The sequence below is a fragment of the Triturus cristatus genome, chromosome 3_2, assembly GCF_964204655.1.
Source record: "Triturus cristatus chromosome 3_2, aTriCri1.1, whole genome shotgun sequence".
Taxonomy (NCBI): domain Eukaryota; kingdom Metazoa; phylum Chordata; class Amphibia; order Caudata; family Salamandridae; genus Triturus; species Triturus cristatus.
In genome coordinates this window covers 842,719,620-842,747,260 of record NC_140584.1, presented here as the reverse complement: position 1 = coordinate 842,747,260, position 27,641 = coordinate 842,719,620, and the positions used below count along the sequence as shown (strand labels likewise).

The following is a 27,641-nucleotide window of genomic DNA, read 5'->3' as shown; positions in this document are numbered from 1 at the left end:
ACACAACTGTAATCTATACCTTGCAGTTTGCATGCAGCTCTTTGATGATAGCTAATAGCTCACTGTCCTACTTTAGGATTTAAACCTATAAACTGCAAGTAACAAAAGGGGCGTCTGACAGAAGCAGTAAAGCACTGACCTATTTACATTGTATGCACTTTGTGATCTGCATTGTACACGTGCTTTGCAGCAGGCATTTTAACCTCCTGCGCTACTTTATGATGAGTCAAAACGTTCACTAAACAAAACTCCGATCTCTCTGCAGCAGGTCCATCAATCAACAGAGTTATCTTGACATTTACAACCAGAGTTATTTTGACATTTTTATGCTTGCATGAAAAATGCTGGAGGCAAGGAACGCTTAAGCAGGTGCTTTTAAAACAATATTGCACTTGAAAACACGGCTCTCCCTCAAAGTCAGCAGCCGGTGCGGTGGATCCGATCGCACCGCCCTAGAGCCGGCCCTGGCTCACCGCGAAGATTTAGGATTGGCTGTTATGGTACAATGCTACAGTATTCACGCTGTAGAGTTTGGAATATCAGTGCATCCGCTGATAATGTGCACACACCATGGAGCGATGGATGCCCTCCATGTACAGTACACGCACGGCGAAGGGCGTAGCGAAGCCCCCGCTATGCCAGTTTAAGCGGGGTGCCTGTGACAGATTAAATCCTTTTATGGCCCTTCTTAACTTTCACCTCTCCGGCTTGCAGGTTATTGCAAGGTAAAAGGAATGACCGATAGATTCTGAAATAATAAATTGCAGGGCACAACTGTGGGATGGGGAAGGGATGGGGGAGCTCAAAAAAGCTTAAAATGGTGACAAAATGAAAGAGAAATGTTTTGAATATAACATTTAAAAAAAGTAAGTTAATGGCAATTGTAGTGAACTAGCTTGAAGGAAGGAAAGGAAAAGAAAATGAGAAAAGAAAGAAGGAAAGTTAAATGGAAGTAAGGTGGAACGTGGGCACAATAGAAGCATGGAAAGAAGTAGGGAAGGATGGAAAGGGAAAAAGAATAAAAGGAAGTGAAAATAATTAAACTTGGAAAAAGGGTTAGCAAAAAGATAAAAGAAAGAAACAAAGAAATAAAAGTGGGAGGGGAGAATTATGAGGAGCGAAAGAAAAGAAAGCAGAAAATAGGATGAAATAATAGAACGAAGAAATGAGAGAGGGGTATGAGGAACGAAAATAAATAATTAGCACATGGAAGGAATTCAAGAAGAAAAACAGATGAGAGAAGGGGAAACGGAAGGACAGGGGGATGATACGAAGAAAGGAAGGAATAAGAATGCGAGACTGGGACTAAGGAAAGGGAAGATGGAAAGCAGGAAGGAAAATTAAACATGAATATAAAGAAGGACAGAAAGCTCAAAAGACACTTGAAAGAAGAATGGACAGAACAAAAGAAAGATGGAGAAATGGAATGAGGGGAGAATGAAAAGGGAGGAAATAAATAAATATAAAGTGGGAAAGAAAGATGGAGAGAAATAGGGGAAGAATAAAACAAAGAAATGTCAATGCTGGTAAATGCGCAGGTTTTTGTCTCTTTCTTTTCAAGTCATGCTGTAAAATGCATCATTCTGAAGGTTTTTCCTCTGGGGAACAATGACCGCTATCTCCTTAGTAGAAAGATTCGAGAGCGCTTACTTTGCCAGGACATTTCATTCCATGGGGCTCAAAGTGGAGGGTATTTTATGTTTCTGGCTACTCCCTTGCGCACAGCCCCCTTTATGCTCCGGGAGTCGTCCTCGTGAGGGTCCTAATGAGTAACTTCTGATCAGGAGACAATTTTGCCTGATGCGACTGAGATTCAACCCACACTAAAGAGATTAATTATTCATGCGGATAAGTGTGTGGCCCCCTCGAGGGACGGGACGAATATGCCAGGGAGTGACGTGCACCAGATTCTGAGAGGTGCTGAGGGGCATCCGCTCAGTTTGCTGCCAGAATCATTAATGGCCCTGCCTCCTCTTCCATGGTGTTCTCCCCCCTTCCACGCTACCTCTTCAATGGTCTCTGGGGTGACTGGAGGTGGGGAGTCAGCTCGAGAGGAAGGAGCACAGAGACCCCACAAGAGAGACAGCTGTGTGATGACAGGCCTTGACTCCTGTCCGGACCCAGGGTGCCGAGATATCACGGGTATGGAAATTAAGACCCAGATCCTGAAATGTGCCATGGAACTCAGCACAGCAGCCAAAAATGTTGCACTGCGTTGAGTGACTGGGAGAAGGCAGGAGAGCGCCATATTCACAGAGATATGGCTCTCTTCCGCCCTTCTTCCTAGCACCGGTGCTAATTTTAACTGCTGTGCGCCAGACACACACCCAAGCACCATAGTGCTATGGTCTGTGCCAGAGTCTACCAATGGTTTTGTACATGAAGGGTACCATTCCTGTACAAAATACTATGGCTAGACACACCTTAAAGCTTTTCTTACTTTGTGTGTGAACTGCACAGTGCAGGATGCATGCAAAGTCGGTAAAAAATGAGAAACGAAAACATTTCTCCTTTTAAAGCATGCTTTCCAGCAACATTAAGTTTTGGAGATAAACCATGTCTACTCATGTTAGTAAATGGGTTTTAGCATCAAAATGCATGGGTGTGGTTGCATGGGAACACCCGCGTACCACCCATGTCAGTCAGTCAGTCAAAACCACTTTATTCGATTAATTAAAATCATAAAAGTAAGCTATACAAGTGCAAAGTGTTAAAAAGTTAATAACAACAAATATACAGATAAAAGCTATTCCGATAACATTAAAAATCATGACCAAGTTAATCAGTTAAAGGAAGTTCATTTATCAATAGCTAGGGGGGGGGGGGGGGGCAGTATCTTGAACAATTTTTAGTCTGCCCCTCCTCTCTCTAACTGAAGCTGCTAAAAAACTGGCAACACAGAACATGGTTAATGGACATTCTAATAAAGCTAAAAACATTAAGGCTGGCTTACACTGAACAAAATTCAAATTTTTCAACAGTGGAGTAATAAACTTTTTCCTAGCCTGTTTAAAAAATGAGCAAAAGAATACAAAGTGCATCGTGTCTTGAAGGGAGAAATCATCACACTTGCAAGGTGCAACCTCTTCCGGTCTACTCCAGCCCTCCACGTCCCAGAGGATCATGTGTATTTGGTTAAACCGCAATTTGGTCAATAACCATCTGTGGAAGGGATTGGAGACTGTTGACAGGTATAGGGGCATCCCTGAGGACGGAGTTAATAAGACGTGCCCCCTAACTGAAGATTTACAAAGCTCAACTCCCTCCCGCTCGGCCTCCTTTAATTTAATAAAGTTGGATTTTACCCACTCTAAGTCAGCCTTACATAAGGATTCTGGGTTGGAAAAAAATATCAGGTCTCCCCAAGTATGCAGCTAACATCTCAATGTTTGCCAACCACTGGATTTTATTCCTGTTGTCTAATCTCATACAGTCCAACAGGATTTTGTGGTTAAGTATGAGATTCGGGTTTAACCAAGTTTTAATCCAAAGCAGTAAAGGTGCTAGTGTAATTATGTCTGCTATATATCCAATCCCGAGTTCCATGTGGGCTGAATGGGAAGCAGTTGAGTGTGGAAGGCCAAGAAGAGAGCGCAAAAATTTATTTTCCATCGTCTGGATCACATCATGTTTGATGTAGCCCCAAATAGATGCCCCATACCTTACGGTAGAAATGGTTTTTGCTTTGTAAACAGTTAAAATAGCCTCGACCGGTTTTCCACCCAATCTTTTTGAAAAACCAAGAACTGCCGCAGAAGAATTTCTCGCGGAGTTAGCCTTTAGTGACAGCTGAGGGGACCACGAGCTTTTGTCATCAAAGACCACTCCCAAATAGGTGAAAACCTTTACTCTCGAGATTTCTTCTCCCCCACAAAAGAAAGGCTTAACATTATTCTTTGTTGGGCCCAACGACATTACATGGGATTTGCTGTTGTTAACTACCAGGTCCAAACTTTTCATGAAATCTCCAAACGCGACCAACAATCTTTGGAGAGCCAGAGGGGTCCTGGCCAGAAGAACGGCGTCATCCGCGTACAGGAGGACCGGGATCGGGGTACCTCCCATGCGCGGAATATCCGGCGTTACTGCCAGCAGATTTTGTTCCAGGGCATTTATATATAATGTGAACAACATAGGGGCTAATATACAACCCTGACGTACCCCTCTACTAGACTTAAAGCTGGACGTGCATTTCCCATCGGTCGACATCCTAATACAGGCGTTCAGGTCTTTGTGGAGCTCAGCGAGAAAATGTACGAGGGATACATCAAGTCCCATATCCAGGAGCATTGTCCACAGCTTAGACCTATTGACAAGGTCAAAAGCTGTGGACAGATCCATAAAACCCAGATAGATGGAGCCCCTGGTCGCCTTGGTGTATTTGGCTGTTATTAAAAGAAGATTCAAACATTGGTCCTCCGTACTCCGCCCAGCTCGAAAACCGTATTGGGCATCTGACAGAATATTATTGTCAGAGGCCCACCGGGTTATCCTAGCTAGGATGACTTTCCCCAAGATTTTTATAGAGGAATCCAGCAGGGATATGGGCCTGTAACATCTGGGGTCTGCCCTTTGACCCTTCTTAAAAATCGGTATTATGACCGACCGGGACCACGATTTTGGGAAACCAGAGCAAACTGAATGGTTAAATACATTAGTCAATATATTGGCCCAAAACAAAGGGTTGGCTTTATACATATCAGTAGGGACACCATCAGGACCAGGTGCCTTTCTTCCTGCAGTCTTCAATCGCTTTTATGACCTCTCCTATATGGAATCTAATTGGCGCAGGGATAGGATCAGGGACTGGTCCCGTGAAAGTTTCTGGTTCAAGGTGACTACCAGATATAGTTTCAAAATGACTCAGCCAATCTGCCTCGGCGATATTGGTTTCCAGCACACTATTTTTGGCGTTAGAAAAGAGTGGAGTATTTATTATTGACCAAAATTTTGCACTATCTTTTAGGGTGGCTTTATCCATAAGTTCGACCCAGGCATTATGTTTAATTTCTTCTTTCCTATCATGCAACGTTTTTTTATAAACTCTTCTGAGCTGTGACACCAAGCCTTTGTTCCTTGGGAATGCCTGAAGAGCTCTTTTAAGATCGCTATGGGATTTGGTACATTTATGATTAAACCAACCCAGGGCTGTACTATCAGTGGCTGGTCTATTTTTACAAGTTAGCTCTTTTGCCACTATAGAGCAAATAGCTTCATACGAGGATATTACTTGTTTCCCCGTGGAGTGGACATCTCCACAAATATCCAGATCCGAAGCCACGGCTAAAGTAATAATATTAAAAAACTCTTCTGGAATTACCTTGCTCCAGTTCAACCTCCTCCCCTGATCCTTTGCCTTCAAATCAACCACCGTCAGGTGAGGGGAGCAAGAATTTAAAAAGGAGAAACCATCAATCAGTTCAATTGTCACCGGGTTATGGTCACTAAAAATTGACTGTATAGCATTATATGACACAACAAATTTTAAAAGACTAGAAGAAAGAAATATGTAGTCGATTATTGTATCATTATCCCTGCCTTTGAAAGTAGGAACCCGTGTCCTTTGATCGGGGAAACCCGGTTCATACAATGCGTTTTCGGCTAAGAGTTTTTCCAGTGCTTCCCCCTTGCTTGAATGCTCAAAATGTTGCGGGGATAAAAAATCAGGCTCATCAATGTCAGTTATCATACAATTGAGACTACATAAATGCACGTTAAAATCGCCTAGCAAAATATAATGACAAAAAGTGGTTTGCTTTAAAGTATAAGTGTTTAAAAAATTCAATAACCAAACCAAATGAACATTCGGCAAGTCCCCTTGCTGGGAATTATAACAATTCACTAGTAGTAATTTCGTATTATCAGTGAATTTAAATTCCAGGATAAGAAAATTATTGGAAGGACAAGTTAACCTGCTGACTGTCCCTCTTAGTTTCACTGATACCAGGACCACTAAGCCCCCTATAGCCCTTCCAGATACAGGTGTTAAAGCTGGAGCAAAAAAGGATGTGTAACCGTTCAACCAGAAATCACAGTCAATTTCCCAGGTCTCTTGGAATGCCATAATGTCGTAATCTTCCAAGAAACTTAACCAAGAGGGATTATCTCTCTTTGAGCGTAAACCCGCCACGTTCCAGGTTAACAACTTAAAAGTTGTCTCCTTGGAATTTCCACGTGACGTTTTACTACAATTATTTTCAGAAGGGATCGTAGGTGCTTGGACTAATTCCTGAGGAACCAAAAGGGGGCTGGACTCATCCCCTGTTCCCTCATCAGCCTTTTGTCAATCACACGTGTCTAAGGAGGAAAAAACCTCAAAACGATTTCGCGTGGGGATGTTAGACCCATACTTAAAGAAGCTTTCTCCTCCAGGACCCTGAATGACAGACAAGGGCAAGACAATCGGTGGGATAAAAGTACTCATTTTTAAACTATACGGGGGATGTCTAGGTGGAAGATTATAGAAAAACCCTAGGGGGTGCACCTGAATGCTGTTTACATCTTGTAACAACGAAGCGGCCCTCAGTAAGACGGTAGCCACATGTTGTGGATGTCTAAAGTTAACTATTACACATTCACCTGTGCAAGATTTTTTTGTGGGCCCAATCCAACTCACTCGTCTGGTAGTTAAGATGTCGTTGGCAAAATTTAGTGGAAATCCACACTTCCTATGCAACCAAGAAACGGTTTTACGTTTAAGGGAGTCATGTGAATCTAAGTCGCTATCCTGGGGCGGGACATTGGTTAAAATCACAACGTATGGGGAACATGCCGGGGGTAAATTTATGACTCTACATTTTGTTTCTTCCTGTCTAGTAGGAGCCGGAACCAACCCCCTTGGCGCTGGTATATCAATTCTGTGTGCAGAGGTTGACGCCGGTAAAGAAGGTATGACTGGGAGTGTAGTAATGGGGGGCTGAGCTATCTGCTGTTGAATTCCTTCTGTAGGCACATGCCCAACTGCACCCGTCACCTTTTTATTTTTGCTATCTAATAATTTTAGATGTTTAGTTAGCAACCCTCCTAACCTATTGACCTCATCGACCACCAAATCAAGTTTCTGGATTAGGGGTTGCACCAACTGTTCTAATTTGGATTCCAATATCACTTCTAAGGAACTAAGTAGTTGGGCAAATTGGTCAGGGCATAAAGGGCTATTTGTGACATCACTATCAACACGAGAATGTGAGGGCTCGTCTAAATTAACCTGTTCTTGTTCGGTGATGTCAACCCTTTTAGTTGATTTAGCCCCCCCCACTTGCTTTTTTGCTTCCTACAGTTCCTGACTGGTCTACCAACATGGGTGACATCATCTGTTGTATCACTCAGTATATATGAATCTAGAGGTATAGGATCCGAGTGGACCTGGACTGTAACCGTAGGAGCGGCTATAGGGGCCTGGTCACACAAGCCATGTACCAACGGGGTCTCTACTGATGTCAATGAAGTTTGGATATTTCCTGGAGGACTGACCATTCCCAAAGAGGCCCTTCTTTCATTAATTATTTTATTTACCTTTTTCACCATGTAATTATCAAGGGGACCTATCCCTGGCGTCGGTGTATCCCTTGAGCCTATAGGCATTGTGTACCCCGACCCAATATAGTAAATGTCCAGCCCAGCAAGATGGCCTAGGGCAATAGATCACAACAAGAATTCGAACCCGGATCAACACGTTACCACAGAGAAGTCCCCTCTATCCGGGAAGTCCGGGAAATCGACGATCGATCAATGTGGGCCAGCCCAGCCCGAACCAGTCCCGGACTGTCACAGACTGTCCCGCCCTTGTCCCGGGCTTCTCCCGGCGCCGACCCGCGCGCGGACCCGCGATGCGGGGGCACAGTTGCAATTTAAGCGCCTCCAGGCGCGAAACGAAGTCCGGCGGGTTCCGGGTCCGCCGCTAGGGCAGTAGGGAGTTGTAGTCCGGGGCTGGGACCGCAGCGGTGAGAGAGAACAGGCTGCCGATGACCACGCCGCACACCAGCGACGCTGCAAGCACAGCCCCACCACAGGTAAGTAAAACCAGGCACTCAGGGTCAGCAGAGGACCACCCATGTAAAACCCCCTTGTTGCAAAGTAATGCAAGCAGCATTTTGGCCTGCTTTGCGTTACTTTCCCATGCAAACCAACGCTAATACCAATTAGCTTTGATTTGTTAATCTCCAAAAAGGTTTAGCGTCGGGTTACCGTTAAAAAAGTTACGCTAACCTGACGCTAAACCTTTGCCAATCTGGGCCTAACTGTCTTTTAAAGCGGCCCGCTACATAGCAAACAGTAAAAGAGGAAGCAAGTGAGGTAGGGTGTGGGGTAGGGTGTGGAGAAGGAAGGCAAACAGCGGCTGGCTAAAAGTGAGCCATTTCCAAAGTGTGCAATGGGATCCTGACCCAGGTGTCAAGTCCACAATAGACCAGAGTAACACGCCCGGTGCAAGTTGTTGGACTCGGCCTCGTGGCGTGGCCCATTCAGACCCGTAGCGACACCAGGCTACCCCCTACACCCCACACGACACTGACTAGCGTAGCCTACCCGACCCAGAACCCGGGGTTACCCCCGTCCTCCCCTCCATCTTCCCGACCCCAGGCATCCTTCCCCTTCCATCGGCCTCGCGGCCTCCAGTACCCGGCCCAGCACCCCAGATGGCCGCCCTTGACCCAAGCGCAACCCCGGCCTAGTCGCGCCATGCCGGCTGGGGGGAGAGAGAGCTCCTGGTGAGCAGGAGAGGGAGGAGTGGTTTCATTCACACCTGGCCTCCTCCCAAGAGATGCTTTCGATCGGCCCTACGGCCACCCTGAGGGCTGGCTCCACGCCTGCTGCGTGTCTGGGATCCCTCCCGACCCCGCTTTGAAAGGATCAAAGGGGCGCGTGGCAGGAACCCCCAACAAACGACCCCCAGGCGCTAAGACCCCTGCCCGTGAGGACTCCGGACATCAAAGAGGAGTCGACCTATAACAAGGGGCACCCTGGGACCCTCGGCAGTTGAATCCTGGAACGAACGAGCCCTGCTGACGTGGTCGCGGCTGAAGAACATCCTCCCAACATCCGACGGAACTCTTGGAACCTTGGTGAGCCCTGCAGACAGCGTCGAGGCTCCACCTGGCAGAGACGGACTTCTGCCCTAAAACATCCGAGCCCTGCTGACGTGGTCGCGGCTCACCTTGCACCCTAGAGAACTCTGAGCCCTGCTGAGTGACTCGCGCCTCCTGGAAGATTGTCCGACCTCCGACACCCGGACTCGAGTCCTGCAGATTGGACACACACTCAAGAGACATTCCGGTCCGGCTGGGCCCCAAAGATCGTCTCGTATCCCCCGGCTTGAGGATTGAGAGCCGTGCGCCGGATACGCTCCCGCACTGACCCTGATCCTAAGACTGTCCCGCTACCCCTACCCCAACCGAGACTTTGTGAGCCCTTGCTCTACTTGTACATACACCTGCGGATCATAAAGATCCTGATATTGCTAGATAAAGCATACGTATTCCAGAATCTACGCTGTGTTGCCTGGTGCTGAATCAGCGTGTACGATCCTAGGTACGAGACCCAGTCCTGAAGGGGTCTCCGACCAGTGCTCGGCTATTTCTCCTGGAAGGGTGGGCGCAGGGTGGTCAGGCACATATTCTGTCCTTCCCTGGGGCTAGCCCTTCTAACACAAGTCAACTGTAGCAAACCAGCTACAACACATTTACCAATAACACAGCACAAACCGACTGCAAACCCATAAGGAGCCAGTACAAGTCACCAAAATATTGACAACATGGGACTAGCTTCAAATTCAGGAGAGTTTATGTACAAGCCCAAAATGATAAACCTATTGCAACAAACACACTTGAAGCCTGTTATGAGGAACCCTCTAATGCATTACAAGTCTCAACAAGCCACGCGAGTACACTACAGCTAGTACACTACAAGATTTCATCAAGTCCACAAGCTCACTACATAGTTAAAGCAGTGGCGTAAATATACTGCACCAGATCCTCAACTCCACTGCAATAAACACACAGAACGTCTAATCTCCCTGCAGTTTATGCACTACAGCAAAATACCTACAAACAAAGCCATTCCTCAAGCTTACCCCACTCACACCTGGTGACAAAGCCCCTATAATTAACCCACTGAGCCGGTGAAGCAGCGATACCAATAGGCCAAAGGTGGTTGCCAATCAAGCGCAATTTGCAATTTATATGAAAACCCAAGTTTGTTTGTTAAATCTTTTAAATGCGAACTATGATATGAAGAGACCATCACTGAATTGTAAACAGCGATGAAAATGAGAAGACACTTGAAAACTGGATCTACTGCGTCCTATCAGGCAGTAAGGAGGAGACATGTCCCCATGTTGAGGCTTTGAGCCTGTGAGTGAGAAGGGCTCAGTTAGGATTCCTGCTCCTTGTCTAAGAGGATGCACACTACAAATTATGCCACAATTCCATTATCCCATGTGCCCTCACAGGATGGTCAGCCTCCCACACTACCTCACAAGATCTTGTCACAAGCCTCACCACTTACCTTTCTTACCATTACAGCCGGGAGATTGAGAGCCGCCTCGGAAGACTTCTAGGAAAAGTAGAGGCAGGATGTAGAAGATATCATGCTGATGTACTACCTCAAATATAGGCATGAGTGAGGGATCCTACTAAGTCCTGGTGAAATGTCCTTGAGTAATTTCTGGCTTTCCGAGTTACGATTGTCAATGCCTTAAATTACGCTACTATGCCATGACACATGAACAAGATTTTGTTCTGGTAAAAGCCCTAACGTGGGTGCACAGGGACAATGCGAACGAATCGAACACGAGCAGGAGGTGTTCATATGCAATGTGATTCTGTACTGCTTATCTCATTTTTTTTTTTAAACAAATTTTATTAGTTCATTGAACAAAATGCAATCAATCCCCGTCCCCCATAGTCCGCCCCCCAGCCAAGTCAGGACATCTTGCAATAACCATCCCAGCACATAAGCTACATCTGTACAGCATTCACCCCAATAATGTCCGTTCTACTAGGTAGTGCATCCACAGGAGTAATCCACCATTAGTGTGCGAGATAGCCAAAATACCCCCCACCCCATCCCCCAACATCCCCCCCAACGAGCCCCTCCTCCCTACCCACCCACCCAAGCATGTCGCCAGTACCTATCAGAAGTACATGTACATCAAAATCGCAGTCATCACCCGTCGAGTCCGCCTCTCGGGAATCCCAACAGAGAGTACCTCAAGAGCAGAGGGGGGAAGCCCTGCAGAGGGCGCTCAAGGAACCGGGGCCCCGTCATCCCCTACCGGATCTCCCCCATCTCCCACAACCGAACATTTGAACAAGTCCAGGAGAGCCATCCATGCCCGGGCCCATTCATGCGATCTTTCATTGTCACTGCGTCGAGCCAAACATAATCTATAAGTCCCCTCACTTCCCGCCCATTTCTCCATTACCCTAGCCCACCGTAAAAAATTAGGGCCCTGCCGCGCCTTCCAATGAGAAGTAATCTCCCGCTTGGCCAGGACCAGCCCTAGATCAAGAAACCTACTGGTGACCTTAGTCTTTGCTGTATGCGGAAATCCATGTAGCAAGCATACCCCCGGGCCTACCTCCAAGTCCCTCTCAGTCACCGTCAGTCTGTACTGCTTATCTCATCGTGTCAATTCTGGATACAAGGTGCTGGACCAGCATTTCACATGATAACACATACATTTAAAACCTTTTTTTCGTATTTCAAGTAATTTCCCAATGGAAATTACACAAATTTCTCCCATGCTTAGACCATACAACTAGTTGTACATATAAAAATGAATATGTACCTGAATGTATGTTATCTGTTTATGTGACTCAGCCACCTAGATGCTTGTGGTGTTATTTTCTGAGATCTGTCTGCACACATTTTCTTCCTGAAGACAGAAATGTTCCTCGTAAACTCCCTGTTTATCAGAGGAACAGGCCTGTGCCTGCCATCACATGACCAGGTTACAACTGAGTCACACAGGACCTGCCAGAGCTTAGTCACACAGGATCCTTGACTGAGCTCAGCCACAAAAGCATACTTGGCTGCCACTGCTTCTACCAGATTAGGCTGCCACTGGTCAACACAAGAAGCAGGTAACAAGAATCCAACACAGTACCACACCACCAGCAGTGGCGTAGCTAGGTTGCCATAGGCCCTAGTGTAAACAAAGTCACTGACCACCTGACTAGCATGACATCTCTGTCTGTCATATGCCCCCAACACTCCTCAACCTCCTTCGACATAGTCTGCATCTGTCATATCAAAACTCACTAACATTCTGATACAAACAATTGTATTTCCACTGCCTACACTGCATTTCTGAAAGTCAAAGCCATAACCCTAAAAAGCCTTACCAAAGCCAATAGGTTTGGGCCTTGTAAAGTGCAGGCACACAAAGACATAACATGCAGGGACATCACACTCATACTGCAGGCCTCACATAGGCATGCCCCTCACGCTGCACTCAAACAGGCATATGCCTCACTCTGCACTCACACAAGCACAACCTGCATTCATATAGGCACACCTCTCACAATGTACTTACAAAACATGATGGATATCCTGCACTCACACAAGCACACTGCTCAAACACAGGTACACTGCTCACTAGCGAGGAGGAGAGTTAGGACAGATGAAACATAGGAGGCACTAGCTGAGTATCTGGTGCATTGGTCCACTAGTGCAATTCAAAGCTGTTGAGGTAAGCTACACTGAGGCCTGAAAGTCTACTGAAGCCTAAATATCTACTGTAGTTACCTAATCTCCTATTGGCCACACTTGGACCGGCACTGCAAACTATGCAAGCTTGATCTTTGTCGATTATAGCAGGAAAGAGACTTGATATTAAAAAAAAATAAAGAATAACAAAAGAAAAAATATGTCAACTAAATATGGAGGGCGTGTCCTTCAACAAACAAAATCAAAAATTAAAGCTTCACACTGGTCTGTCACCTTGTAATTGTAAAAGATGATAGAGTCTGCAGAATTCCGTTTCAAGATGGGGGCATGGTTTGAAGGTTGCAGCAATGATGCCTGGCGCTCTTCATAAGAAAGATGTAGTCCAGTAGCAATGGTAAAGGAGCTGCTGTTACTCTCATTACTCAAATAGCACTAGTCTACAGGTACAGGTGAGCTGCTGAGAGATGAACTAAGGGAAATATCGCCTGTGGTCAAACTCCCTTGGATGCAGAGTAACACAGAGTGAGCAAGCAAAGAACTGTTACTTAGGCTGCCTGACATCCTAAAGACTAGCGGCTGTCAACAGACAGTTAAATATTAGCAACAAAGACAATGGCTGAAGAAAGCTGATCAGCAGCCCAATTGTATGTCTGCAGTTCAGAAGGGTTAAACCAATATGTGAATTACACTGTCTGATGAATACCTGATGTGGGCTTACCCATCGGGCATTTTTCATAAGCAAGGTTATGCATTATTTTTGGGAAAAAATCTGGCTGGTAAGGAAGCTAAATCAACCTCTTTGGTGACACGTACAACACAGAAAAAATAGAACACAGGGAGCAGGAATGTAGCGAGTCCTTGGCTCTCATACATAAGACATACAGCCCTGGTCAAGAGCATCACAATATTCACTGAAATACATGAAACAAGTGTGGCACTGCAGAACCAATGGAAGCTTCTTTAAAAGACATGGGGAAAGTGTGGCATTGGGCAGCACTATTGTACGCCTCACTTAGACACAACGAATAAGCAGCATTTCAGATGTGGTACAAATGTAAGGACCAGCACTGGGTGTGTTTGAATGCAATCTTAACTTGGATAACAGGATTTCAATGCAAAAAACATGTACAGCACCAGGCAGGAGTACACATTTCATTTAAACCCATAGAACACATATTAGTCTGGGCTGAAACAATGCAAGCTTCCCTTGCATGCCCAGAAAATGGACAGCATCTGCTGCCGCAGTCCAGGCCTGTGCCTAAACACACATACAATGTGCAGCATTTGGCAGCAGTGTAAGTTCCCCTCACACAGCACAAGTACATGCTGGTCAGAAGCATTGCAAGCTCCTAAGATATCATTAAATACAAAACACATATCATACTGACAGCAGCCCTATTTGCGGCACAGAATGCCCTGAGTATAGTATAGAGGTGTATGTTTCACTGACGGCTCAAGCCAGATTCCAGGCTCTGGTTTAGTCGAGGTTCTCATAAGCTCTCAAACCCAAAACGAGCTTAGCGTTCATGCGACTTCTGCCTGCTACCCACACTCTAACTTCATACTCCAAGAACGAAAGACACAGCCTTACACTTTTTTTCAAATAGTAGTGAGTAAAATATACCAATCTAGTGGCTGAATTACACAATGTGAAACCAGAAAACCTGATCAGTCCTGCCTTGGTCACATGACCAAATTGTGTGATCATAGCCAATTATTTTTTTTACCATGCCGCGTAATTTTTTAATTATTACATATGAGGAAACCTTAAAGTACAAGAGAATGTTTGCTGTACAAAAATCTCTATAACAGGCTGTAATGTTTATCCGTGTAAAATAAGAAGATCCCAAATGTAGGGCACACATGACAACTGACTTGCCCCTTAGCTCGCTAACAGAATTGTCTTCCGGATGGGACAAGGGGGTATGAATGTTTCCAAGTTCATGTTTAAAAGAAATCACTTTAAAAAATGCCTCTCAACGCAGTGATATAATCTGTTGTAATAAGGTGAAACATCTGTTAAAGAAATATACTTTATACTTTTTTGGAGACACTTTATCTATATTTTTATATGATTTTTGTTGCACTATTTCCATGCCAAATGTTCCCATAACTGAGCTCATGCCTGGGCTCTTAGAGCCACCACAGATCCTTGCCTTGGCCCTCCCTGTTAAATTGTTGGCTCGCCTATCTCTACTGCAGTAATGTGTACAACAGTTACTCGTGTTCCCCCTGCCCCATCAGTATCTCGCTCTGGAGACAGCATCCTGTTCTCCGAGATTCTGACCGATTTCCTACAGGTCTCAGACTGTAATCCATTCCTACTTCTGGTTTTAATAGGGACACGATAGTTGTTTTAACATTACCCTTGCGTTTTCTTTTATCATACAATTAAACAAACAACCCTTAAATAATTCATTTTCCCAGTTGCAACACTATGTCCTAAGCATGTTCATGTTATTTTACCATGCCAGCGTCTGCCCTCCACCTGGCAGGTTGAAGGTAGTGATGTGATCACTGTGACTGCAGAAGTCATGCATCAGCGTGGGCAGGACTTCTTTGACCTCTGTTGGAGGCAGGCAGCTAGGGGTGGATGGCGCACTCTGTGTTTACAACAGTGAGCATGTGCAGTGCTTGGCTATTCAGTGACTGTGCAATGAGGCCTTTGCTGTGCCACTGCAGGTGCTTCAGGGGATTCTGCTGCTCGGAGGCTGATTCCTGCCGCTGAGGGAATCGGACGGAGCTAGCAGCAAGCTCCCAGTGCTGTTAGAGCTCATTGTGGCCCTAGCAGGCAGCAGTGCTGGAACATGTTTCAGACGGGGGTACTGCCACCAATGTTACATCATTGAAATCATAGGGATTCTGGAAGCTCTAAGCATCACACAAAGAACAAGTGTCACAAATAATGTCCACTCATCAGGAGAGTGGCAAGGGAGTAGTATGTAGCTGATTTGCTCTTAGGAGTACACTGGCACAAATATATTGCTAGAACATGGTGGGGTAGCACACTATTGAAATAATCACTAAATTTGCAAAGACATGCAGTTTTACTGCTAAAACTATATAGTGCACAAAGGATAATGTTTGTTAATCGTGTTTCAATAAAAATGTGCCTCTTGTGCAACATCATATAAAGTGTCCCGGGTTGTTTTGATCCTATTAAAGTCTTTGTTTCCATCATACTTCAGAATTAGAAAAAAGTACTTCATTTGTGCTTTTCTGTTTATTTCTATTGAAATATTTGTAGACTTCATTTATAGGTATGTAAAGTTTACTGTGTGCTAGAAGAAAAGTACATCCCACAGCCTATCCTTTCACACTGACAAGATTGTCACATAGTTCAACTTACTCTATCCTCACACTTTCCATTAACAGAAAGAAAAGTAAACACCAGTCTCCATGTAAAAAGAAAACACAGCATTTGTCAGAAGACTAGACTGACATTTGACCTCTGTATTGGAACGCACAGTAAATGTGACAAGATTAAGGGCTCAAGAGGCTGTTGTAGTTGGCCCGCTCCTTCCTTTGGACCTGAACATTGCACCAGCTGCACCACTGGTATCCACACCCCTGACCAGCTGTGACCAATGCAAGGAAGATGTCACAGCTGCTCTCCACCGCCAGGGGCCGTTGCACTTGAGAACGGCCTTCTGCTGGTAAATTCCCAATAGACGTCTGCGGTCTTCCTGTATTAGGAAGGTGGAGGTACCTAGATTTCGGAAAGCCAGGTTGGGGGGGAGGGAGGTAGTCCTTTCGGGTCGCCGCTGCCAAGCTGTGGAATCTGCTACCCACTCACATTGCAAGTCTTTCCCCCATACCGCCTTTTGCATGCAGTTGAAAACCTGGCTTTTCTCTCTTCCGTGATGGATAGGTTTGGTCTCCTCTCTTGTAGTTGCTCTTACTCTTTGCTAGCACTTTGACACCCTTGCGTATTATGCACTCTATTGATTTCCAAAAATACAAATACAATACATCAACCATACACAGCTCAGACCACTAGATGCTAACACTAGATAAGGGTTGATGTGATGTCCTCCTTTCTCAACATACAGATTAAGATTCCATTGTATCGGTGCTGTGTGTTTTTTATAGTGGAAATATGTTGTAACCGAGTAGGTGTGTAAGTAGAGAGTAGATGGAGCTGGAAGTATCTGATAAACAATGTAACTGATAGTGAAGGTAACTTGTTGAGTCAGTTGCCAGTCGAGCTCCTCTCTGCCAATCTACTTCAACCTCCTATTAATGGTTGAGTAGGTTCGTTAAACAGCTAACAACTTGCTCAGATGAAGCCATGGCAAACATACCCTGCAAAGGGCAAGAGCTAGTCCATGGAGGACCGAGCCAGCAGCTACCCTTCCAGTACTACGTCAGTAGCAAGCCACACAGAACCAAGCTACCACTACCTCACACAAGGACCAGGCCACTAATAGTGCAATAATGAGCAGCATTCCTACATAAGACAAAGCAAACACCACGCCACACAAGACAGCCCACTCTGCTCATGCTCTCCACAAGGACTATAATTCCACAGGATCATGTCACCACCAGCTCCCAGATGGCCAGGTCACCTGTTTACCAAAAAGAACAAGGCCACTAATGGGAAGAAAAAGAGGTCCAACCGAGGCTAGTCCAGCATTTCATTTGAGGAAAGAGGTAAACAAACAGAATTTTAGCTTTTGAGGAAATTGTAGGGCGGGGTGACAAGTATACGATGGTTTCATCCCAGAATGCATCTGTGGAAAGGTTGAACCCAGGAATAAAGACAAACTTAACTTCTGTTTTTACAATATTTGAAGTTGCTTCAAGAATAAATGTAAATATTGGATTCCGAGATTAGGTTCAACCATGGACACCTCTATGAGGTTGAGTAGACTTGGGCTGCCTATACTCTCGTTCTTCCATTCAGAGTTGACTGCAGTAGAACGTATGCTTTAGTATTAATAACTTCTCCTCTCACCTTTCAAGGTTCATCACATAGCACACATCTACTGCCAAGGACTCTGTGTGGATCATGCTCCGATTAGGCTATTTCAGTGTTGGCTAAAAAATGCAAATGAAGTTTGTCTGAAGGGTGACTGAGCAGAAACGTGCATGCCATTGGCTGTTACCATTAAGGTGACTCCGGATCCCCCCAGTGAGTCGGCCAGGAGTCGGGTGAGGTTGCTGTCTCTATAGGGAATGTGGTTGGGTTTCTTCTTTGAGTCAACCAGTAAAGAGATGCAGTGACCTGTGGTGAAACACAACACAGAACATTGAGTTACACTGGAAGTGAGCTGTGCTGAAGGTGATGTAGACTTGCGAAGAGCACAGCGGGTCACCAGCATCATGAAAAAGCATAACGGATACGTAAAGAGGGTAACAGATAGAGGACAATTTAAGTGTTCACAAGTGTGAAGGGCCAAAGTATGTGACTGGTTGACTGGAAGTGTAATGGGGTTAGGCATAATTTGGGGATAACAGCAGGATTTCAGGGTAGACTGGAAGAGAAATAATGAGTTATGGATGGCCTGAAAGAGTGATGGCAGTGCTGGGCTGGAAGTCATTGGGAGTACACAAAGAGCTATAGAAACAAATAGATACCAATTACATGTGTGCACGTGTGAAAGGTGCGAGGGGTGCTGCTGGCGCCTTTTCTAATGTAAAATGCCAATACAGCTGTGTCAGCGTGTTTGGTTCATGAACGAATGTTGAAGTGGGCGAACAGCTCAACAGCAACACAGTTAGCATATGTTGTCAATCAATCAATCAATCAGTGACACTTGTAAAGCGCGCTACATACCCGTAGGGTCTCAAGGCGCTGGGGGGGGGGAGGGGGGGGTGCCGCTACTGCTCGAACAGCCAGGTCTTCAGCTTCTTCCTGAAGGAGAGGTGGTCTTGGGTCAGGCGCAGGTCGGTAGGGAGGGAGTTCCAGGTCTTGGCGGCCAGGTAGGAGAAGGACCTTCCTCCTGTAGTCGCTCTTCGGATGCGGGGGACGGCGGCGAGGGCGTGGTTGGCTGATCGGAGGTGGCGTTTGGGAGCGTAGAAGTTGACTCGGCTGTTGAGGTAGCTCGGGCCTTGGTCGTGTAGGGCTTTGTGTGCGTGGGTGAGGAGGCGGAAGGTGATTCTTTTGTTGACGGGGAGCCAGTGAAGGTCTCTCAGATGTCCGGAGATGTGGCTGGTTCGTGGGATGTCGAGGATGAGTCTGGCTGAGGCGTTCTGGATCCGCTGGAGTCTCTTCTGGAGCTTGGCGGTGGTACCGGCGTAGAGGGCGTTGCCGTAGTCCAGTCGGCTGGTGACGAGGGCCTGGGTGACGGTCTTCCTGGTCTCGGTGGGGATCCACCAGAAGATCTTCCGTAGCATGCGTAGGATGTTGAAGCACGCCGAGGAGACGTTGTTGACTTGCCTGGTCATGGAGAGGGAGGAGTCCAGGAGGAAGCCCAGGTTGCGTGCATGGTCTGTCGGTTTGGGTGCGGTGCCCAGGGCGGGAGGCCACCAGGAGTCGTCCCAGGCGGAGGGTGAGGAGCCCAGGATGAGGACCTCCGTCTTGTCCGAGTTCAGTTTCAGGCGGCTGGTCGTCATCCACTCGGCTACCTCTTTCATCCCTTCGTGCAGGTTGGATCTGGCGGCGGCGGGGTCGTTGGTCAGGGAGAGGATCAGTTGGGTGTCGTCGGCGTAGGAGATTATGCTGAGGTTGTGTTTGCGTACGATGGCCGCGAGGGGGCTCATGTAGACGTTGAAGAGGGTGGGGCTCAGAGATGATCCTTGAGGGACGCTGCAGGTGACTTCGGAGGCCTCTGACTTGTACGGTGGTAGGCGGACTCTCTGTGTTCTTCCGTCGAGGAAGGAGATGATCCAGTCCAGCGCCTTGTCCTGGAATCCGATGTTGCTGAGGCGCCGTACTAGGGTGCGGTGGCAGACCGCGTCGAATGCCGCAGAGAGGTCTAGGAGGATGAGGGACGCTGTTTCTCCATTGTCCATCAGGGCTCGGATGTCATCGGTGGCGGCGATGAGGGCGGTCTCGGTGCTGTGATTGGCTCGGAAGCCGGACTGTGAGGGGTCGAGGGATCCGTTTGTCTCGAGGAAGGCGGCCATCTGCTTGTTGACGGTCTTCTCGATGACTTTGGCTGGAAATGGGAGGAGCGAGATGGGGCGGTAATTCTTGAGGTCGGTGGGGTCCGCTGTAGGTTTCTTTAGTAGGGCGCTGAGTTCGGCGTGCTTCCAGCTCTCAGGGAAGATGGTGGTGTCGAAGGAAGTGTTGATGATGTCTCGCAGGTGGGGTGCGATGACAGCGTCGGCCTTGTTGAAGACGTGGTGAGGGCATGGGTCGGTCGGTGATCCGGAGTGGATGGAGTTCATCGTGCGGATGGTGTCTTCGGTGCTGATCGGGGTCCAGGCGTGGAGGGTGGTGGTGGGGGGTGGTTGTTCGGTCATGGTGTGCGTTGGTTGGTTGTTGAAGCTGTTATGTATGTCCGCGATCTTGTTGTGGAAGTATGAAGCGAGGGAGTTGCAGAGGTCTTGCGATGGGGTGATGTCGTTGTTTCCTGCGCTGGGGTTGGAAAGCTCTTTCACGATGTTGAAGAGTTCCTTGCAGTTGTGTGCGTTGTTGTCCAACCGGTCTTTGAATGCTGTTTTCTTGGCGGCGCGGATCAGCTGGTGGTGTTTCCGGGTGGCAAGTTTGAAGGAGGTCCTGTTGTCTGGTGTCGGTTCCCTTCTCCAGACTTTCTCGAGGGCTCGGCAGTTCTTCTTGGAGCTCTTGAGTTCGTCGGTGAACCATGGGGCCTTCTTGCTGCCGGGTCTGCTAGGCGGGGTCCTCAGTGGGGCGAGTTCGTCCGCGCAGTTGCTGATCCACTTCGTGAGATTGTCGGCGGCTTGGCTGGGGTTCGCTGAGCTGGCAGGAGGGTGCTGGTTCAGGGAGGTGGCGAGCTGGTCTGCTGTGATCTTGTTCCAGCTTCTGCGGGCTGCCTGTTGCTGGTGTTGGTGGGTCGTCGTTCTCTTGAAGGTGAAGTGGACGCAGCTGTGGTCCGTCCATTGAAGCTCTGTGGCGTGGCTGAAGTCTATGTCTGTGCTGGATGAGAAGACTGCGTCGAGTGTGTGTCCGGCGAGGTGGGTGGGGGTGGACACCAGTTGCTTGAGTCCCAGGTTGGCGAGGTTGTCGAGCAGGGTGCTGGTGTTGCGGTCATTGTTGTTCTCCAGATGGAAGTTGAGGTCTCCCAGGAGGATGTAGTCGGCGGAGGGGAGGGCATGCGGGCTGACGAAGTCGGCGATGTCCTCGCTGAATTGTGTGCGTGGTCCAGGGGGTCGGTAGATCAGGGTGCCTCTGAGGGTGGTGTTCGGGTTGGTGTGGATCTGGAAATGCAGGTGTTCGGCGCTGGTCAGGGTGTTGTCGGTGCTGGTCGTGAGACGGATGGTGTTCCTGTGGATGATGGCGATGCCTCCTCCCATCTGGTTGGCGTTTCGGTCCCTCCGGACGACCTTGTAGCCCTCTGGGATAGCGATGGCGATGTCGGGAGCTGAAGAGGCGTTCATCCAGGTCTCCGTGAGGAAGGCGACGTCAGGGGCTGTGGCGTCTAGAAGGTTCCAGAGTTCGATGGCGTGTCTGTGGACGGAGCGGGTGTTGAGCAGGATGCACTTGAGGTGGGTGCTGCTGGTGTTCGACTTGGTGGGTGCTGGTGCGAGGCTGGTCCGGATGCAGGTGAACTTGCAGGCGTGGCAGCTGAAAGGTCCGTGGGTACGTCGTGGAGTGGCTTGATGGCATTCTGGGAGTCGGCCGGTGTTGAGTGCGGTGAGGGTGGCGGCGGAGTACGTCAGGCGGGTCGGTCGGGATCTTCGTTGGCCAGGGGTCCTGGCGCTGGGCGCGGTCCGGTCGCGGACGGGCGCAGACGGGCTTACCTTTGGCGCGCCTTCGGCGCACAATCGGCGCGCCCGCTGCGCGTGACCGGAGCGCGTTCGCACGGTCGCCATATAAGGCGAAGTGCGCGGGTGGGCGGGGCAGCTGGGAGGCGGGAGCGGGGAGGGAACAGAAAGGAAAAAGGGGCGTGGTCAGCGGTGGTGGCGGGAAGCGGGGAGCGGGGAGGGAAGGCGGAGGGCGGCGAGGTAGGCGGGCAGACAGGCAGGAGAACGCAAAGGGCTGAAACTGACTAGAAAAAAATACAGGCACAAAAGTCAGACAAAAGCTGCTAACACGGGAGGAAAATGCAGTTCAAACAAGCACAAATGCTAGACAAAACAAGCACAAAAGTCAGACAAAAGCTGCTAACACGGGAGGAAAATGCAGAAACTGACTAGAAAAAATACAGGCACAAAAGTCAGACAAAAGCTGCTAACACGGGAGGAAAATGCAGCTCAAACAGGCACAAATGCTAGACAAAACAAGCAAAAACAGACGCCAGCGGCGTCAGCCGGCAGCGAGGCAGGCAGCGAGGCAGAGGGCAAGGCGAGGGGGCACACACAGCAGCTGGTGGCCGTGCGGCGCGGGGGTGTCCCACAAGTGGGTCACACTCACCTGCGTCGCACGGTCGCCATATAAGGCCAAGTGCGCGGGTGGGCGGGGCAGCTGGGAGGCGGGAGCGGGGAGGGAACAGAAAGGAAAAAGGGGCGTGGTCAGCGGTGGTGGCGGGAAGCGGGGAGCGGGGAGGGAAGGCGGAGGGCGGCGAGGTAGGCGGGCAGACAGGCAGGAGAACGCAAAGGGCTGAAACTGACTAGAAAAAAATACAGGCACAAAAGTCAGACAAAAGCTGCTAACACGGGAGGAAAATGCAGTTCAAACAAGCACAAATGCTAGACAAAACAAGCACAAAAGTCAGACAAAAGCTGCTAACACGGGAGGAAAATGCAGAAACTGACTAGAAAAAATACAGGCACAAAAGTCAGACAAAAGCTGCTAACACGGGAGGAAAATGCAGTTCAAACAGGCACAAATGCTAGACAAAACAAGCAAAAACAGACGCCAGCGGCGTCAGCCGGCAGCGAGGCAGGCAGCGAGGCAGAGGGCAAGGCGAGGGGGCACACACAGCAGCTGGTGGCCGTGCGGCGCGGGGGTGTCCCACAAGTGGGTCACACTCACCTGCGTCGCACGGTCGCCATATAAGGCCAAGTGCGCGGGTGGGCGGGGCAGCTGGGAGGCGGGAGCGGGGAGGGAACAGAAAGGAAAAAGGGGCGTGGTCAGCGGTGGTGGCGGGAAGCGGGGAGCGGGGAGGGAAGGCGGAGGGCGGCGAGGTAGGCGGGCAGACAGGCAGGAGAACGCAAAGGGCTGAAACTGACTAGAAAAAATACAGGCACAAAAGTCAGACAAAAGCTGCTAACACGGGAGGAAAATGCAGTTCAAACAAGCACAAATGCTAGACAAAACAAGCACAAAAGTCAGACAAAAGCTGCTAACACGGGAGGAAAATGCAGAAACTGACTAGAAAAAATACAGGCACAAAAGTCAGACACAAGCTGCTAACACGGGAGGAAAATGCAGTTCAAACAGGCACAAATGCTAGACAAAACAAGCAAAAACAGACGCCAGCGGCGTCAGCCGGCAGCGAGGCAGGCAGCGAGGCAGAGGGCAAGGCGAGGGGGCACACACAGCAGCTGGTGGCCGTGCGGCGTGGGGGTGTCCCACAAGTGTGCCCTGCGTCTGCCCGCAGGCTCATTCAGTGAGTGTCCTGGATGGCAGAGTAAAGCTCAAGGCATGCCAACGGGTGGGCATGTCTGGATTTCAGGGACTCCAATTTGTCGTGTCTGACAGGGAAGGGGTTAGCACCAGAGCTCCACGCTACCTGTGCAGATCTGGACACTGGCTCATTCTAGTAGCAGGGACAGCCCAGAAGGGCAGAGGGAGCTAATGACACCTGGATGTGGTTTATGGTGTTAATGAGGATTTATCAGTACTTATCTCATGCCAGGAAGATGCTGTACATAATGTACCTACCTAATGTCTGCAGGCTGTACTATATGCTATTGGAGAGGGTCCCATAGATGCCTGTCCCAGTAGGCCCTCAGATACTTACCTAATGCCAGTAGGCTGCGGTTGATGCTGTTGGCCTCCACCATGAGTTCTCCGGTGGAACCAGTGTGCTTCACCTTCTCACTGCCTGCCAAGTCCACGAAGCACAGCTTGCCGTGTTTGGTAATGAAGCAGGAGCTGTTCAGGGGGTCTGGCTGCACCAGGGTGAGGAGCAAACACAGGAAGAGAATGATGGTTACACACACACATAAATAGTGCAATGTCCATATGTACAGATGTGATTCTCCTTGACTCCTATTTTGAGCGTTTTGTTATCTAATACCCTAATCCTATATTTAGCATCTACCTTTCGCTAATGGGCAAAATGTGACTATGTTTCTCTTGCACCTCTAAGCTTCACTCCATATATGTGCAGCAACAAGTTGGTTATGAAAGACCTCTCTGTCTCTACCCTCTCATATGAGCGTCTGGAGAGTCCTGCAATCAGATTTATGATCAAAAAGCTACTATTATTAATATTTTAGTGGTTTGTGGAGATCTCCACCACTGGAGCAGAATTCACCCTAAAGAAAGTAATGGGGAACTTTAAGAAAAATAAATTCAAATTACTATAAAAAAAATAGTTATCTTTAATTAAACATATTCAAAAAACATTCAACTACTCCCAGTCATATTCAACTAGGACTACCAAAGTAACAGTGCTGAAGAAGCCTGAACTAAAACATAACATGTTATTAAATTTTAACTTCTAAATGTTTATTTCTTTTTTATTTGAAATATATTTTTAGTGAAATTAATTTAGATTTTAATTTCCCCCCCGCCACCATTTGGGGGGCGGATCAAGTGAAGTGGTAAAGTGCTGCTTCGCCCCCCTCAAAAGGCACCCATTCGCCTGGTAGTGCCACAGCCTTAGCGCATACATTTCAACACATGGGATACAGACAGTCTCATTGCAAAAATTCATACACGGATTTACTCAACGCCTTACTACAGACATTTCTCCACCTAGAAAAGTCACAACCTCACTGCAGAAACATCAGCATAAGAGAGGGAATGGGATGCACCATGGCTCAGTCTCAACTCTAGAATAGGAGCTGGTATGGTCCCAACCTTACTCAATTCATTCTTACACCTGGGATACTCACAGCCTGGTAGCAGACATGCCTACAGCAGAAATGCTGTCGGCCGTACTCCAGAAAGCCTACGCGTCAGATACTCACAGCCTCACTGCGGATGCAGATGGTCAGCAGGGCATGGCTACGACTAGACGACTCGTTCAACATATGGGCCGAATTCTGGCGGTTCCTCATTCCTTAAACAGGTCAAAATAGAGTGTCAAAGTAAGAAAGAAGAGATTAGATACACACAATGAAAGGCATAGGAAGGGCTGGGAAAATAATAAAGTAGGGTGTAGACATGCATAGAAGTGGGGAAGATGAAGGGGTAATACACTTACGCAATGGATGCTGGAATAGGGGAGGCGAAAAAAAACAGGGTAGTGAGAGCATGTGAAAATGAGAGTGGAAAGATGGAACAGTGAGCTGAGCGCCATGGGAAGAGAGGGAAAGGTGATGGATGCAGAGGAGAGGGTATGTATATAGAGAGAGAAAGGACGAAAGTAAGATAGGTATTATGCAGAGAAAGGAGAGTGAGAGATGACATCAGAAGGGGGTCATAAAGAGGTGGAAGAAAGCAGCTTGAAGAGGAAGGAAAGCAAGGAAACAACATTATTAGCAAATGTGTGAGCAATTTGCTCCTGTTGAAAGGAAAACAAGAAAGGATGAGATATTTAGGTTTCTTTAGCAAGCAAATGAATTACCTCTCCTGAGAAATAGCATAATTCATTATGTATCAGTGGCATGAACACTCAGCTTATCTCTGGAATAGCTGCTTCACCTCGGTGTATCTGACATCATCACCACCTTTCAGCACTGTCTCTAAAGCTCCATTACATTGTAACCCAGCCCTTCTCAGACAACCCTGCTCCTCTTTGGTGGATGTGTGTCTGAATCATAGACACTCTGCAGTTATTGGTGAGTATCCTGTACGGATACTGCTGCTTACCACGGATGTCCCAGGACCCCAACACAACTGCCCTCTAATTGGATAACCAGTTTGCTTTTTTGGGGTATGTGAGGAAATGATGCAACAGCCAGGTGTCGCGTGGTGCTCAATACACTTTATTTGTATAAGTCGTTAGAAAGTACCACTCCCAATTTTCACCAAAACCAGACCACAACAGCAAACATTGGCAATTCTTTATTCCATCGTAAAGGAAAGTTTATCGCTGGGCTTTGAGTCCATAATAGGAAGACTGTTAGTCTTCACGTCAGATTCTTTCATTCTTTTATACACTCTACTAGGTTCACTCGTTTTGGAGTTTTTTAATTAAGTTACTAATGAAGGTTTCAAATTATTATTCTTGACCTTTAAGGACCTGAGGCTTTGGCGTGCTCCTGGGGGTCTGTAAAGGGAGAGGTGATGTACCAGAATAGGGGTCAGGACCCCCTCGTGCCCTCTTTCCATGCCTCCATTTTTCCCTGGGCCCTCTTGCCTGTAAAGGGGGAGAAGGTGGATGCAACTGGATAGCAGAGTGCCCTCCTGTTCTTCCCAGTTGGGGAATTGAGTGTAACATAATGAACAGTCGAGTCCTTCTACTTCCCAGCCATAATCTCTATCCAGCTCCTGTGAATCCTAAGAGGTTTGTCTTTCCGCTGCCACAGATGCTGGAGCGGTGGTGACATGAATCGCGCGCAGGGCTGGAATTGCCAATTCAGGAATCATGGACTCCTCACCATTATTTGCGAGGAAAGTTGTGTTAGGGCTGTCTATGTCTGGTATAAACAGAGGGATCGGGGCATCGTTTCCATGCGAAACAAGGCTGGAAAGGTGACTTCCTCCTCCCCCCATATGCCTCCCCTCCCCACAACCAGAACATGCCCTTCCATCGGCGGATGTTTTCTTAGGTGCAAGATACTGAACATTACTTCAGTTTTCGCTCAGTGCTACAACTTCAGGAAAGAATAGGCACTTTATTGACAGCTGGGTAAAAAGCACAGCTAAAATTAGCGCATAAACACAGAATATTAAAAGGTACTGGCAACTTTGAGCCTACTATGTGATCGCAAACTATTTTATATCTCCTATACTCTACGAGCTACATTTTCTATAACAGTCATGAGGCTGCACTCAGCTCTGTTGTTGCTCATGAGAGCTTTCTCCTGCATAAGATTCAGTTTTGTTCAAAGTAGAAAATCCAATTTTTTCAACATGGTTCTCGTTCTTTTCTGTGTCAAATACTGTTGGCATTGTGAATCTGCACATTGAGAAACCACTAACTGCTTTATCGGGCATATGTTTCCTTTGTGATGTATATGCGGCTGTCCGTGGCCCTCTAGTGCCATCTGGGCACCAGCCCACCCCCTCTCTAATGCGGGGACTCAGGGAGGAGTACCCGCCTCCTTGCCTGTGGCGCACTAGGCGTGTCACTTCCGGCGCGCCGAGGATTGGGGGAAGGTATATAGGTCTTTCCCCCACCATTTGGGGGGTGGGGGAGCAGCGAGTCGCATAGCCCCCTCCGTTGCCTCTGCTCAGCTGAGCAATTGCGGTTATTTGGGTATACGGTCTTCCGCTCCCGCTTTGAGCATGCAGGGGTGGCTTCGTAAGGAAGGGGGCGCGATGATGCAGCCCTGGGCAAGCGAGCCAGCAGTCTCTGTGGGGGAAGGGGGAATTCGCGAAGCAGCAAAGTCCCGGACAGCGAACAGCCACTTGGAGGGGGGGCGGTCTCACAAGTGTGCGTGCCCGCCCTGGTTCGACGGACACATGGGCACCGTGGGTCTGCATCTGCCACCTGTGTGTCCTTGTAGTTAGGGAGTCTGTGCTGGCTGCCTTCATTCTCTGCCTCTGGGTTCCTGCTGGCTGTGGGGAACCTGGACTGAGCTTTTCCTCTACTCATGGGGGCTGGTTGTCTTTTCCTTGCCCAAGAGTTACAGATGCAGACGAGCTCTGAGAGTGCCGTGGAACTGGTCCTACGACCAGCTGT

General features: G+C 48.0%; 1 protein-coding gene across 2 annotated transcripts in view; it reads right to left on the bottom strand.

Annotated features, from left to right (window-relative positions):
• The window catches only part of KIF12 (kinesin family member 12), a 417,773-nt gene that overhangs the window by 124,804 nt on the left and 265,328 nt on the right, over positions 1-27,641 (bottom strand). For both annotated transcript variants that reach the window (XM_085649101.1, XM_085649102.1), the window contains exons 8-10: positions 24,820-24,911; positions 23,643-23,793; positions 17,778-17,896 (exon numbers count right to left, since the gene is read on the bottom strand). In XM_085649101.1, coding sequence (XP_085505227.1) covers positions 17,778-17,896; positions 23,643-23,793; positions 24,820-24,911 — 362 coding nt within the window. The remainder of the gene's footprint in view (positions 1-17,777; positions 17,897-23,642; positions 23,794-24,819; positions 24,912-27,641) is intronic.